Genomic DNA, 13943 nt, shown 5'->3' with positions numbered 1-13943 from the left:
ACATATTCTCGTCGGACCTGGACAAGAGGTGCGTATGGGGATTAGGCCTAGTAAATAATGTGGAAATATTGTCCTCTTGGCGCTATTCTTTAGTTAACATTCCACACTGTTTGAACGCAGAGAGGTCCTTGTACATGACGATAACTCCCGTGGAGACCGGGATGCACTGCTGACACTCCGGCCGGGTCAAATGATCGTCGACGATGTAAGTATGAATGCTCTTGTGTCAAAATCCTAAGCCGAGGACCAAACTAACTGGACCTTCGATAACGATTTAGTTATATATGCATTTCATGAATATGCAGGTTATAAACCTTGCTTGCACTATGTTAACGCATGAAAATAGGAAGGAGTCCTGGTTTCTTCCGACGACCTTTTTTGTACGTCTAACGACCTCACCTATATTTTCATTAATTCAACCTCCCGTCATTAGTGTATCCCGTGGTTTTTATTTTGTTGCTACTTCTCTTGCAGCAAGTTGCTCTTAGCCCGGTAAACCACAACATCGATACCTTCGAGTTTATCCGCAATAGGTTCATGGGATATGCAGATGGCTTGTGGATGGTGAGTTCTTGATCGCATTAAAGTTTTTTCTGTTGTCTGTTTTTCTTGCGACTCTAATCGTGAATTTATGTGAATGTTGGGCCATAAATATATGTACCCATGCACAGAGACAACCATTGGTTTCTAATGGTGGTAGACCTTGTCAACTATAACTTGCTTTATCTCAACTCCGCTAAGGATGGCGACCGCCGGGATGCAAGGGTCTCACAGATGAAGTTTGTGGTAAGAGTAACCGAACCTCAAGAGCTCACCGTAGCCATATGTTGCCTTTGCAAATTACTCCTAATCACTTTTGGAAATGCTGGTGTTTGGTTAATAACTTACATGACCTATTCATGGTCTCAGGCCTTCTTTCTGGAAAACATGCTAGAGGACAAGAGATTTTGGAAGAACGAAGAACATTTCAAACCACACCCATCAACTTTTGATGTTACGGAGCCCCCAATAGGCCAGCAAGCTGAAGGATCGTAAGCATCACCATATATGTTGCCCGTTACTCTACATTTGCATTAAGGGATGCATGTGCATTAACTATTCCCTAGTTTGGCAGTACACCCATTGCTGATTAATTTATGCTTGTTAATAACGCGCATGAATGACTGCGGGGTTTGGGTTTGCCAATGGATGATGTTGAATTGGGTGTGGGGAAACGTTGACTTGGAGGTATCTTATATAAGGACTCACTTTCGTAATCATAATTTAATTGAGTCCCAACCCATTCCACATCCTTATTTAATTGAAATTGTTCCGTAGGATGTCAACAATCACACAAGAATGAGGCTTGCACTAGACTTGGTGATAGGACCTTATAATCCCATTGCTCATGATGTTGGTCGCAGAGCAGTTCGTCACTGGGATATTCAGATGCAACGGTCCACTAAGAAGGAAAAAAAGGGCCGAAAGAAAATTGCTATGGCAGCAGATTCTCCTAGCCAGAGCATCACAATTTGACATGTCCTATTTATGCTAGTTGCATTTCTCTTCCTAAGGCTCATGATCTACGTCCATGGAACTTTAAGTATTTTGACAGCATATTAGGGAACCTAATATGAAACTAGTTTATGATATTAGGCACCATAATATGCTTATTTTGTAAAAACAGTGTGAGGAATATATTTTGATAAAGCCATAAGAATGTTTTGGTTGAAACAACCTAGAACTATTGGAATGTACAGTTCTGCGTAAAGGTTCCTCTTGTGACGGAAAGGAGAACATCTATCGTACTTACAGAAAAAATAAGCATGATATACTTACCTTACGTGTTTATTGCTGATAATTGAAGGCAATTCTGTTTTTAAAATTAAAAAAGAAATAAATTAAAAGATAACGTTATAATATAAATACGTGAATGAGACATACAGTCATACATCACCTCAAACCGCAACATTTTCAATTTAATTGGAGTTGATGCATTTAGACCCATTATAAAATAAAAAACGATATAAATTATTAGTTATGTCTGAGTAAAAACTGAAATTAAATTAATGCACATTAATTAAAATATACATTAATCTAATATTTATTAAATTATATGATTATTTTTATAATTTTTATAATTTTATTAAATTTATAATTAAATTATAATAAATTTTTTATTTTTAAATCTCTTTTGTATATTAATTTTAATTCGCAATTACGTTTTTCTTAATTTAAAAATATTAAAATTAACGAACCAGTTTTCTACAAATTACACATACCGACAACTACAAATTTATTAAATCTTTGAACACATTATTTTAAAAAAGTATTTTATTAATTTATATTTTTGACTTGATGGATTCGGGATTAAAGTGGCCTTTATAATTTCACGGCATGGTTATCCTGAAACGTAACTCTCATAATGCTTTCATTCCCATGGAAAACCTTGTCCACGGAAATCTTATTCCTGACCGAACCAAAAAAATTATGAAACCATTAAATTCAACCGTTCCTGTACATAGCTTGCACTACAGTGATGGGCTTTCATATCGGATCCATCAATTACATACACATGTTGAGAAATAGCAGTATGAAAAGAAACAACACCAATCCACGGGAACCTAAATAAGCACGAATTGTCTGTCCATGAAAATGCCCATAAATAAAAATAACAAACAAGCATAACCTCAAGGACTGAATTAGCAACCGACAAAAAAAAATAAAAAAAAAAAAGTGGATTCAGTTAGCAACAGATAAGGGCTCCATTTGAACTGGCGTTGCCCATATACAAAGAAATATTAGGAAAAGGGTCCTTCTCGAACCATACGTCCTTGCACCCTCTACCAACATACTGCGTAAAATTGGCAAGTTGTTAAATGAATCCTCCTATCGAATGCCAAATCCCACGATGCATCTGCAAGGGAATAAATTACTGATCATTTATATGTTCATATAGCTCAAACGAAACTAAACAGTGTTGGGCACGAGGAGTTAATGATCTGTTGAGCATGTAATACCTAATGGAAAGTTAACTAGTATCCTGCCATGCCACCAACTATTCAGCCCAGGTAACCCACGAAGGACTAAATGTACGATAACAACCACACAGACATAACTTAGACAACAATATACTTATGTTAACGTTCAGCAATTCTTGCCGCCAGTGGACAACACACTATAATTGGCCTTAACCCCTTACTACTCATGATATATTCCTTTCATAATTTTTCATTCTAAAATCATACCTTAACCGCTGTTGCTTTTCGGAACCCTTCAAACTAGTCCGCATTGAATTTGCCCTCGGGTTCAGCACATAGATTATCACCGACGATAGACTCCCAGTCATCGTTGGAGATTACGCAGGTGGCATTAATTCCCCCACATTCCTCGGCCTGTGACCAAAAAATAATACTAAACAGATGCATTTTTTCAACTTTAAACATTTTCAAATTAAGCTTACAAATTAAATAAGTAACCTGATCAGGATTTTGTCTACCGGCACCCTTGTTTGGGCAGTTTCTCTTTGTGTGTCCCAAGCCCTTGCAGCCGGTGCAACGCCTCCTTTTACCAAGGGCCTTCTTCTTTGGTATTTTCGGGGCACCCTTTGTCTTTGCAACAACTGGATCTCTTACAACCGGATTGGCTTCACGAACGTATTCTTCGGTCCGGTTCATGCTAGAACCAAATGCCCTACAGTCCATCTGCAGCTCTTTACATAAACTTTCAATTCCACGCATAGTCTTCTGGAACATGGACAACCTTTGTGCCCCTAGGAAAAACAGCCATTGCGAGGCGGAATAGAGAGCACCGTGACGAAGGATGACACCACGCTCGCTATAGTCCCCCCAATTTTCTGTGTACTGCTCAGCGGACTTTGCATCAGTTCTCCACCTACGCAGAACTATATTGTCGGGAATCTCCTTTAAGTGCTCTGCCTTCATGACGAAAAACATGTGCCTGCATGGATAACCATGCTTCTTCCAGAAATTACACTGGCAAGTTAACTTCCCGGTTGACCGTCCAAATGATGACATTATGTGGACATTAGGTTCTTCGTACTCCTCTAGGGTGTATATCATGGAATTCATGATCCTCCTTCTGGTAATCAGGATCAAGGCACCAACCCCTTCGATCTCCTTCTTTACATCACCAAAAACTTCTCTGGTGTACACCGAAGCGGCATGTCGTTCAAGACTTCTCAGGCATGTTGTCATGACCGGAACCGAGTTTATGGATTGAAACTGGAGCAGCATTTCCTTATTCCGATATTCACGGGCAACCATCTCTAAGCATTGCACCAGCTCAAAAATTGTGTGGGTGGACTTGGAAAACTTGTTTACATATGCGTTAATTCCTTCGCAGCGGGATGTGGTCTGGTACCCCGCGCAGAACTTGTCACGAAGATAGCTACTTGCCCACATCTCCTTTTTCTCATACATCTAGCACCACCACTGATTCTGGCCGAGTCCATACTCCTCCACGGCCTGCTCCCATTCCGACTCGAATACATCTGTTGCCATGTCCGCGTACAACCATCTTCTAAACAGCCCACGTAATTCATCATCCTTGACATTCGATGTGACGTTCTTCTCCACATGCCATGCACACAAGCGATGCGTCGACTCGGGGAGGACTTCAGAGACAGCCTTTATCATAGCTTTGTCCCCATCGGTCACCACTACAGATGGCTTCTTACGGCACATGATCTCCATCAAATTCTCCAGCATCCACCAATAGGACGCCAGACTTTCATCAAGCAACAACCCAAACCCGAATATGGTGGTCTGCTTATGATTGTTTGATCCTGAGAAAATAACAACCGGCCTCTTGTATTTATTTTTCCTGTAGGTTGAATCGAACGCCAGAACATCGCCAAAGAATTGGTAATCGACTCTACTAGATCCGTCGGCCCAAATCAGATTCGCGAGCCTGTTGTCAGAAGTCACATTATATTTTGCGATTGCCATGGGGTCTGATTCGGCTTTTCCCTCTAGATAAACTAATGCAGAATTCGCATCGCCATCAGCTACTTTAATGCGCCGCATTTTGTCAGCATAGTTGTAGACATCCTTCTTCAGGAACCCCAACATCGAATATCCCCCGATCGTACCAGCCATGTACCCTACAATCTTAGAGGTCGCAATACCATGAGCTTGCATACCGGCTATCTGAGTCTTTGCAACTTCTGTTAACCGACGATGATTGGCAATCAGGTGCACCATTCCAGCCGGTGTCAGGTCATGATTGTGTTCGGTTACTAACTTCCTAACCTTCCAATGCTTATCATTTTTGTCAAGATAAACCGATAACATTGCCTTGCAGTTGGTTCTTGTTTCCGGTTTGTGTACCCTTGTTCGGTCAACCCTGTCGTAGTGTTTACGCTCCCTCAACCCTTCCTTGTTACAAAAAAACCTGTACCTTACAACATTCCCGTCACAGTCTTTTCCGGAGTCACCCTTTCGCACCCCGAATCCATGCAATTTTCCGAAACCCCGATAGAACTCATATGCATTTTCAATGCTGTGACATACCTTCTTGAGGATGTCATCCACACTTAGTCCACCGAGGTCTTCCAAATCAGAATTTTCTACTTCGTTAGCATCTCCATCACTCCCTCCACAATCACCATCCGCCTCGCTCAAAGACACCTCCATTGAAATAGTTTACCTAATTCAATATTACATAACAATAGGATATTCCCACACAGTGAAAACTAAACCCAACAAACAGGCATACAACATAAACAATACTTTGCTAAGCAATGAATCACCTATTCCAAGAACATTCTTACAACAAAACAACCTAACTTTGACGAACTAGCTTTCATGACGAAGTTTATATCCAAGACATCAAACATAGTTTTCGCAAGGTTTCCTATTTGAGCATTCGTCACAACAACTAGGAGACCCGGAGCCAAAAAAAAAATAAAAGGGCATACCCACATCAATAGTTTCAACACTTATCACAAACAAATCTGAATTCCAGAAGAAATAAACCCCAACAACCACAACAAAACAGCATCCATATTTTGAATAGGCCAACACACTAAAATTGACTTCCATAACAAAACAAACCATTTTTGTACATACTGTTGTGCAGATTTTATTTTCCCATTTAGAGGTACAAACCATTCGGTTTACATGAAACCAATCATCACCAAAATCCAGCAATCATAACCCCGATAACACTAAATACAATAACACGATGTACCAAGTAATAATCAACTACGGGACCTAAATGCATGCTCCAAGAAATAACTTCGCCCCGCCCTAGCAACTTTGCATATTACATCATCATCAACCCTACAATCTACCAAAGTTTCAACTTAGCAACTTCACAGCCAGAATATCAAAACAAGAGATAAAAATTTGGAAATTAACCTACTAACAACAACAACATGACAGCTACCAAATCCAGAACTTCCCAAAAGCAGTGGTACATCTTCCAGAACATACTAATGCCAGTGGAGTCATCTTGCAAGGGTATTAACTTCTCTGCAAGCATGCTATTTGTGCAAGTTAACTTTCGTAACTAGTAACATCCACTTACTCTAATTTCTCACACAACTAACTTACTAACTTTCCAACTGCTAGCAATTATGAAGCCACCCGGTCACATGGTAATACCACTTCATCATGCATGTCGAGTGCATTTTCCTTATAACTATAATAACATACTTCACAGCTAAACAACCACCTCAAACAGGAGAGACAATATCTTTGGTATACTTTATTTCATTGTATTCAAAATATCCAACCAACTACTGATTCAAAGACTTACTTGTTTTAATAGAACTCAGGACGTGCCAGACTTTGAATCAGAGCACTCTTCTGGTCTGGGTGTATTCTCTTCTGGCGGGCGTTGGGAAACTCAACCAGGCGACACAATACACCGGTTTCTCCGCCGGGTGTGGCTCTCGCTTAGGTCCCAGCGTTGGGAGGCGACAGAGAGGGTTGGCTTCAGGGCAACCAGAGAATGCGAAGTCGTTTAAAATACAGCCACCGGGCGTCACCGGACGAGACATGCACGACGCAGAACTCCGACACAAGCCGCGAACAAGATCGGCAATCGCACGACGGCTTCAACGCGCCTGAGGAGACAAGTACGTGCGAGCACGAGCTACAATTCGGAGTTGCGATCCTAGGCGTTTTCGACACCTCGATCACCACCGAAGCTACATATGCAGGACGCCGGCGCACTATAACCTCCACGAGAGCTACGGCTAGGGTTTCAATTTTGTTATAAATTTTATTAGCTTCATACAGGACGGTTGGGGGCACTTCACAGGTGACGGAGAAGTGGGGGAAAGCTGACGGGTTGGGCCATTTTCTTTTTTGTTCCTTTGGGTATAATATTTTCCCCAAGCCCATCACTTCTTCCATCTAACTGAGGCCTCATCATAAAAAAACATAAAACCAAATCCGTTTTATAGGAGTTAATCTCCAATTAACTTCCATACTGTTATATATAATCTATTTAATTAGTCAACCTCGATTTCCGTATTATCACTGACCGTGGGACCTTCTGCTGCACCACATGCCTTCCACTTCAACACATGCAAAAAAAGTAATTCTTCTAATGGGACACGTGTTTCCACCATCTTCAGACATGCAACACCCACACCTGCTGAAGGATCTTTCTTTCAGCACACTAGCATCTCCCTAGTTGTATATATTGTTACTATCACATGAGAAATCATACTCTGGTTAATCTTCTAACACATTGGGTATATATGTTAATGCACCTCACATTCTATCAGAAAAAGGAATCAGAAATTGTTTGTGTAGGTTAATTGAATCTTGTAGAATTCTTAAACAATGTTTTTTGTGGCAATAAAAATGCTGATATGTGTAGAGTTCAGCAAAATCATTATTTTCTTTTCACATATTCAATTCCTAAATGTGTATAGTAACCTCTGGCTAAACCTTTGTGACACAAACTACAGGATTTTCATCCTCTGAAGCATTTGTTTGGATTTTGGATACCTTTCTTGAACTATAAATTTGACCCTAAGGATACATGCGTTGAAAATGTCAAAGTTGTTTCTCTCTTCTTTGGCAAAGAGATAAATAAAGGGTCTTTTGCATTGTAAGAAAAATGCTTCTGGTTGCTTTATTGTTCTGCATTGTTTATCAAAACATAACTCAATCCAATAACCACTAAAATGTAAAAGTAAGTGGTGGCCTAAAATTCATAATGAGTAAATTATCACTTTGCAGTTCTGATTACCAGTGTAAATTATCTTTTTCCCAGTCAATCAGTTACTGATCTCATGTCTCTGCTTTGAACCAAAAATTCCACTAATTGAATCAAATGGCACTTTTAGCTAAATATTTTACATCTGTGAATTGAAGACTACAACTCAATGGCTGAAACTATCATACACAGAAAGAGAATTAAGTAGAATAGGGTGTCTTAGATGTATTGGATATGTTCTGAACTAACAAAATATCTTTTTAACTAAGATGAAGGCTTCATTCAAATATAATAGTGCAAAAAATTATAGTTTGACAAGAAATTCAAAAATAAGAGGATATTAAAAAAATTGCATCTAAAGCCTAAAAGTCTAGGACAGTAGTTTGGACTGATTCTCTCCACACAGTCCATACTGCAAAGCCTAAAGTATCTTCATAGAGGCATCACTTATTCTCCATGAATGTTAGAACAGAATATAGCAAGACCAAAAAGAATACAAAGAATTATGTGTGTGTATATGAAAAAAAACATAATTACTAACATAACACAAAATTGTCTTCATCACTTAGCAACTGCTGGTTCAGAACTAGCCACTTTGTCACCCTCAACTACAGCAGGGGATTTTGGTTCCCCACTAGCAGGAGCACCTTTTGCTGGGGTAGCAGGTTTGTTTGCTGCAGCCGATGTTGGTGTTTTGTTCTTTTCACTCTTATCATCCTTCCCTTCCTTAGCATCCTTACCATCTTTGCCTTCTTTGGCTTTGGAATCCTTGTCTTCTTTTGGAGGCATCATGTGAGATGGAGGGTTCTGTTTGAGCTTCAAGATCATTTGGCGCATTCTTGAAAGATCAGTAGGCTTCCCTGGCTTTGGACCCTGAATTACATGCACTGCAGGCTGCTTATTCTCAGCTTCTTTCTTCCCTCTCCTCTTCTCGATGTTCGGAACCTCCCGAGGGATGATCTCAGCTATTGCTTTCCAGTAATGTTTGTCAGCTTCTTTGTGGAATTTCTCTTGGTTAGCCAAGAACAGCTGCACATATTCATACATACATACTCATTCCCTTCATATGCATACAAGTTATAAGGCATGGCATGTATATGTATATATACCTTTTCTTTATCTCTGTTGTTAGCTTTGGTTGTTTCACAACTGAGTTTCCTCTTCTCATAGAAAGCTTTCTTGTACTCTTCAGCTTCCTTTATGATTTGATTACGCATCTCCTTCTCCTTTTTCTCCTTTTCCTCAAGATGGATTGCGTTTTGACTGAAGCCATGGAAATTATTATGCAATCAGAAGAAATAGCAAATGAGTAATGTTTCATCATCATTAGACACTAAAAATACATAAACATTGCCTTAATTGGAAAACAAATCACTCTAACATTTACATCCACTCTTTCAATCAATCCAATTCAAAAATTATCATAACAAAATCAATGCAGCATATAAGAAACTAGAAGAACTATCGTACGGAACGCATAACTTGCATTAAAACACGTGAAGAAAATAATATATATGAATCTAACCGTCGCCATTCGCGCCTGGCAAAACCTTCCTCCTGCATTTGGGTGTGATCAGGGAGCAAGGGTCCTCCTCCGCCGGCTGAAGCGAAGGTTCCGTCGTCGTCATCATCATCATCATCATGGTTGCCATTGAAGGGTGTTGAAACTCCAAAGCCATAAACATCAGGAGATTGAGGATTGGTGTTTGTATCAACGGTGAGGTTGTTGCCGTATTGGGAATCGTTGTCGATGTCGTTGGTGTCATCGTCGTCGAAGAAACCACCCGTTTCCACCCCCGGACCCGGCGATGGATGAGTACGTGGCTGGTCATCCTCAAACGAGTCGAACGACGACGCCATTATTAACTTTACTACCACTCCTTTCTTCTTGTTCTTGTTTTGTGTGTGTGTCTCTCTCTAAGCTTGTTGGATGGATCTGCTACGTTGCGTTCGGATCACGAGAATGTGTGTTAGTTTCTTCTCTCTCACCTCACCGATGAAAAAGCATCACAGTGAGACAATTTTGGAGATTGAAATGCATAGTTTGTTATAGCTTATATTATTCTTAATACGTATCAAATTTTAAGAAATAAACTATCATTTAACTAAAATATAGTTAATTTAAATAAATTTTTAGTCCATATAATGAAAGGTGGCACCACTCTAAAAAAAAGATAACTAAGATATTAACAAGTGTTACATTAAACGATTTAGTCAAACATATCAATTCATTTAGCAATTCTCAACTATCATACATGCTAGTTAATAAAATTTTTTATCAGATCAGCTCTGCCTAAAACTCTGCTAATGAATTCTTAAAGGTAAAACCAAAAGAGAAAGAATAATGCTAGAATCAATTTGTTAAAATGGTTTTGTTCTGCACAAGTTGTTCAACTTCAACATCTCCAAGCTCTATTTGGCTTCCTTGCATAGCAAGTTCATTCTGAAAAACCATCTCTATCTGCTCCAATGACTTCCCTTTGGTCTCAGGAACCAGAAAGTAGACAAACAAAACAGCAAGACCAGAAATAGCAGCAAACACAAAGAATGTTCCAGCAACTGTGATTGCACGAGCAACAGAAAGAAAAGACATGGCAACAAGGCCACTGCAGAGTCTATTGCCAACGAATCCAAGCGACGAGGCCTGAGCTCGAAGCCTTAAAGGGAAGATTTCAGATGTAACAACCCAGCAAACCGGTCCTAGTCCTACCGAAAAGAATGCAACATTGCCACAGACAAAGAGAATAGCCAATGCAATCACAAAGGATCCTTGTCCAAATATAGAAAGAGTAGCTCCTATGCTGAACAAACAAATTGTCATCCCAATTGTGCTTATGTAAAGAAGAGGCTTCCTACCTAGTTTATCAACAAGAACTATGGCAACCAATATGAAAATAGTTTTTGATATTCCAACAGCAACTGTTGCTGCTAGAAGCTTTGAATTGTCCTTGATCCCAGCAGCTTTGAATATCTCAGGACTGTAATACACTGTTGCATCAATTCCAGTAATCTGCTGAAAACATTGGATACCACATCCTGTGATTAGCATCCGGCGAAGCGAAGGAGAAGGGAAGATCAATTCGCGCCACACCGGTTTGTCCTCCTTGGAAGGAACTCCAGCAGCCTGCTGAATTTCTGCCAGTCTCTCATCTACTTCTTTCTCATTCTCAATTGTTTTCAAGAGAACTTGTCTGGCCTCTTCAATTCTGTTCTGCATTACTAACCACCTCGGGGACTCAGGGATAACGAAAAGGGCGAAACCAATGAACACAGAAGGAAGAATTCCCACAGCGAGCATTATCCTCCAATTAATGTGTGCTGAGAAGCCTGAGAAGGCATAGTTTGATACATAGCCAAGTAAGATTCCAATGTTTATGAAAATCTCAGGGAAGGAAGTGAGGGTGCCTCTAGAGATGTTTGGTGAAATCTCTGCAATGTAAATAGGAGCTATGACAACTCCAAATCCTATTCCAACACCTGCTAAGAGTCTTCCAATCAGTAGAACTGAAAATGAAGGAGCAAGAGTCATTGTGAGTGCACCAGATTGGAACACCACTGCTGCTACAGCCATAGTCCATTTTCTACCAATCATATCTGATGTTCTTCCACCTCCTAAACTTCCCAATAGAGAAACAACGCTCAGAATGCCAACCAGAAACTCTTCCTTCACCTCAGATATCTTCAGATCCTCTTTGATGAATATAACTGCTCCACTCATTACACCAACATCTGGGGAAACAAAAAGTCAACGTTTTTAATCATTCTAAAATAGCACCAAGGTTGATAGCCTCTACCAGATTTTGGAATTTATTCTTCTCTTAGGAATGTAAAGAAACATAAATCAAGAATCACAGAAAGTAAAAGAGATTAGATGATAATAAATAAAGCTTGCATATATACCATAGCCAAGAAGAACATTGTTGAGGGAAGCAAAGATGGCACAAGCTAGAACATATTTCCTAGTACTGCTCCTCCTTTCTTCTATGTGTCGTTGTTGGTTCAAGACATCATCATAGTCTTCTGCAAGCTCTGAATTCATTCTCTTGTACTTGTTCTTTGATCCCAATGGGATTCCAGACAACCCCATATCTCCATTATCCCCATGTTGTTGGAACCCCATGTTTCACTACTTTGAGTTGTAGTATTAACCCTTCTGTGTCTCTGGTTGGAGACACTCCTAAGACAGTTATGATCGAGACTACTAAGTTCATATACCGTTTGTGCTTTTGCTATTAGATCTCAAGAGAATGAAGATCTTGTTCTGTTGTACATGGACAACACTCAGCCAACTTGCTGCCCCACTTGTATAATTTTATATTAAGAGAATAAGAGCAGCATTTTTATTAAAATTTGGCTAGTATTTAATCTCAAAAGAAAAGTAAATAATTTCACACTATTGAATGTAATCTCAAACCATTAAAAATATTAATAATGACTAATTAATGGCTATAAACACAAAACTTGCTAGCCTCTAGCACTCGTTAGCAAATTTTGTGATTTGTAGTCATCAATTAGCCATCATTAATGGTTTTAATGGTGTAAGATTACTCATTTTTCTTTTGATGATTAAGTGTTGTCTAAATTTTAATAAAAGTATTGGCCCTAAACTTTTTCATTTAAAATTGATTAGATAATTTGATAAATTTGACTAAATTATCATCTAATAATTTTTAACTATCAACTTCAGATAAAGACAACTGATATACATATATATGGGAAAGATTGAGAAATAATTACTCGCGTCTTTTTTATTGGTTTAAATTTTTAAAATAAATAATTTTATAATATATAAAAGCCATTATTTATATATTAAAATTAATTATTAAAATCAGTTATTAGTATAAAATAAATACTAAAAATAAATATATAATAATTAATTTTAATAGCTAATTTTAATATATATTTAATATAGTTGTATAATATAATATTAGAATTTTTACAATTAAAAAGTTTAATTTGATCTTTATTAATTTCAAAAAGAGAAAATTTTAACATGTAATATTTTTGTTTTGGATTACATTATTACTCCTATAATACGTGCCTGCAAAGATGCATGTAAATAGCCAATAAATTATAATTTAAATGGCATAATCTCTTCGTACTCAATTAAAAGGTCGCAAATTTGAGTCTTATCTTTGATTAAAAAACAAAGAAAAAAAAAAAAGAAGATGCATGTAAGTACTATGTGGGGAAGCATTGGAGAGATTTGAAGTTTGAACTCTCACTTATTATCATCATGCTTAAATGTTGCTTTCATGACAACAACTACGGTGGGGCTAAATATCATCATGAATAACATGGCTTTTATGCTAGGTTTTAATTTTGGCTTCAAGCTTTGACCAATTTGTCATAATATGCTACTGTGAATTCTACCTTATCACATAGTAAACATTTTAAGTTATTCTTGCTTGGTTCTAAGTAAATTAATCTTAATTCATGCTAGCTTGTGTGTGTTTGTTGTTTATATATTTTGATGATAATCTATGGTCATGGAATCTTTTTATTTATTATTTATTTTTTTCTCGTTTTTGCAATTTCTGATCCTTGGTCATCACATAATATTCCTTAAGCATCGATAGGAACCGACAGAACTTTTTGGCTTGTACCTAGGCCTTTATGTATTTTTTTTTCTCTCTTTTGAAATATATTATTAAAAACAAACGTGGGTTAATTTTTTTTATATGCAAAATATATTGATATTTTTTTTGGTAAATATAAAATTATTTAGTATAATTATATGTGGATATATTTTGTAGGTAGAAAGT

At 38.1% G+C, this 13943-nt stretch overlaps 4 protein-coding genes across 4 annotated transcripts; all 4 read right to left on the bottom strand.

Moving 5' to 3' along the window:
* Window positions 1–3260: 3260 nt before the first annotated feature.
* On the bottom strand, window positions 3261–4421 carry LOC112769548 (protein FAR-RED ELONGATED HYPOCOTYL 3-like). Its single transcript, XM_025814057.1, has 2 exons — window positions 3459–4421; window positions 3261–3374 (listed from the first exon to the last, which is right to left on the bottom strand). Exons 1-2 carry the CDS (start codon window positions 4419–4421, stop codon window positions 3261–3263), a joined length of 1077 nt encoding a protein of 358 aa, XP_025669842.1.
* Window positions 4422–5636, bottom strand: LOC112769547 (protein FAR1-RELATED SEQUENCE 5-like). Its single transcript, XM_025814056.1, has one exon. It carries the CDS (start codon window positions 5634–5636, stop codon window positions 4422–4424), a length of 1215 nt encoding a protein of 404 aa, XP_025669841.1.
* Window positions 5637–8427: 2791 nt separating this feature from the next.
* LOC112769126 (clathrin light chain 1-like) lies at window positions 8428–10178 on the bottom strand. The gene is made up of 3 exons (XM_025813541.3): window positions 9704–10178; window positions 9288–9441; window positions 8428–9207 (listed from the first exon to the last, which is right to left on the bottom strand). Exons 1-3 carry the CDS (start codon window positions 10036–10038, stop codon window positions 8740–8742), a joined length of 957 nt encoding a protein of 318 aa, XP_025669326.1. The 5' UTR covers window positions 10039–10178; the 3' UTR covers window positions 8428–8739.
* Window positions 10179–10387: 209 nt separating this feature from the next.
* LOC112772713 (probable polyol transporter 4) lies at window positions 10388–12468 on the bottom strand. Its single transcript, XM_025817698.3, has 2 exons — window positions 12079–12468; window positions 10388–11907 (listed from the first exon to the last, which is right to left on the bottom strand). The coding sequence occupies exons 1-2, from the start codon at window positions 12296–12298 to the stop codon at window positions 10532–10534; spliced, it is 1596 nt and encodes a 531-aa protein (XP_025673483.1). The 5' UTR covers window positions 12299–12468; the 3' UTR covers window positions 10388–10531.
* Between the last annotated feature and the right edge of the window lie 1475 nt (window positions 12469–13943).

This window comes from Arachis hypogaea, chromosome 18, assembly GCF_003086295.3.
Source record: "Arachis hypogaea cultivar Tifrunner chromosome 18, arahy.Tifrunner.gnm2.J5K5, whole genome shotgun sequence".
NCBI lineage: Eukaryota > Viridiplantae > Streptophyta > Magnoliopsida > Fabales > Fabaceae > Arachis > Arachis hypogaea.
The sequence above is the reverse complement of the archived record's forward strand: the minus strand, read 5'-3'. Positions and strand labels throughout refer to the sequence as shown.

Excerpts from the sequence above, each read along its gene's own strand:
- LOC112769548 (XM_025814057.1), bottom strand. The coding sequence starts at position 4,421 with ATGTATGAGAAAAAGGAGATGTGGGCAAGTAGCTATCTTCGTGACAAG. Across the intron at positions 3,375-3,458 it reads GTAGACAAAATCCTGATCAG|GCCGAGGAATGTGGGGGAAT; the intron begins GTTACTTATTTA and ends TTTTGGTCACAG.
- LOC112769547 (XM_025814056.1), bottom strand. The coding sequence starts at position 5,636 with ATGGAGGTGTCTTTGAGCGAGGCGGATGGTGATTGTGGAGGGAGTGAT.
- LOC112769126 (XM_025813541.3), bottom strand. The coding sequence starts at position 10,038 with ATGGCGTCGTCGTTCGACTCGTTTGAGGATGACCAGCCACGTACTCAT. Across the intron at positions 9,442-9,703 it reads GCCAGGCGCGAATGGCGACG|TCAAAACGCAATCCATCTTG; the intron begins GTTAGATTCATA and ends CCATGGCTTCAG. Across the intron at positions 9,208-9,287 it reads ACAACAGAGATAAAGAAAAG|CTGTTCTTGGCTAACCAAGA; the intron begins GTATATATACAT and ends GAATATGTGCAG.
- LOC112772713 (XM_025817698.3), bottom strand. The coding sequence starts at position 12,298 with ATGGGGTTCCAACAACATGGGGATAATGGAGATATGGGGTTGTCTGGA. Across the intron at positions 11,908-12,078 it reads CAATGTTCTTCTTGGCTATG|ATGTTGGTGTAATGAGTGGA; the intron begins GTATATATGCAA and ends TTGTTTCCCCAG.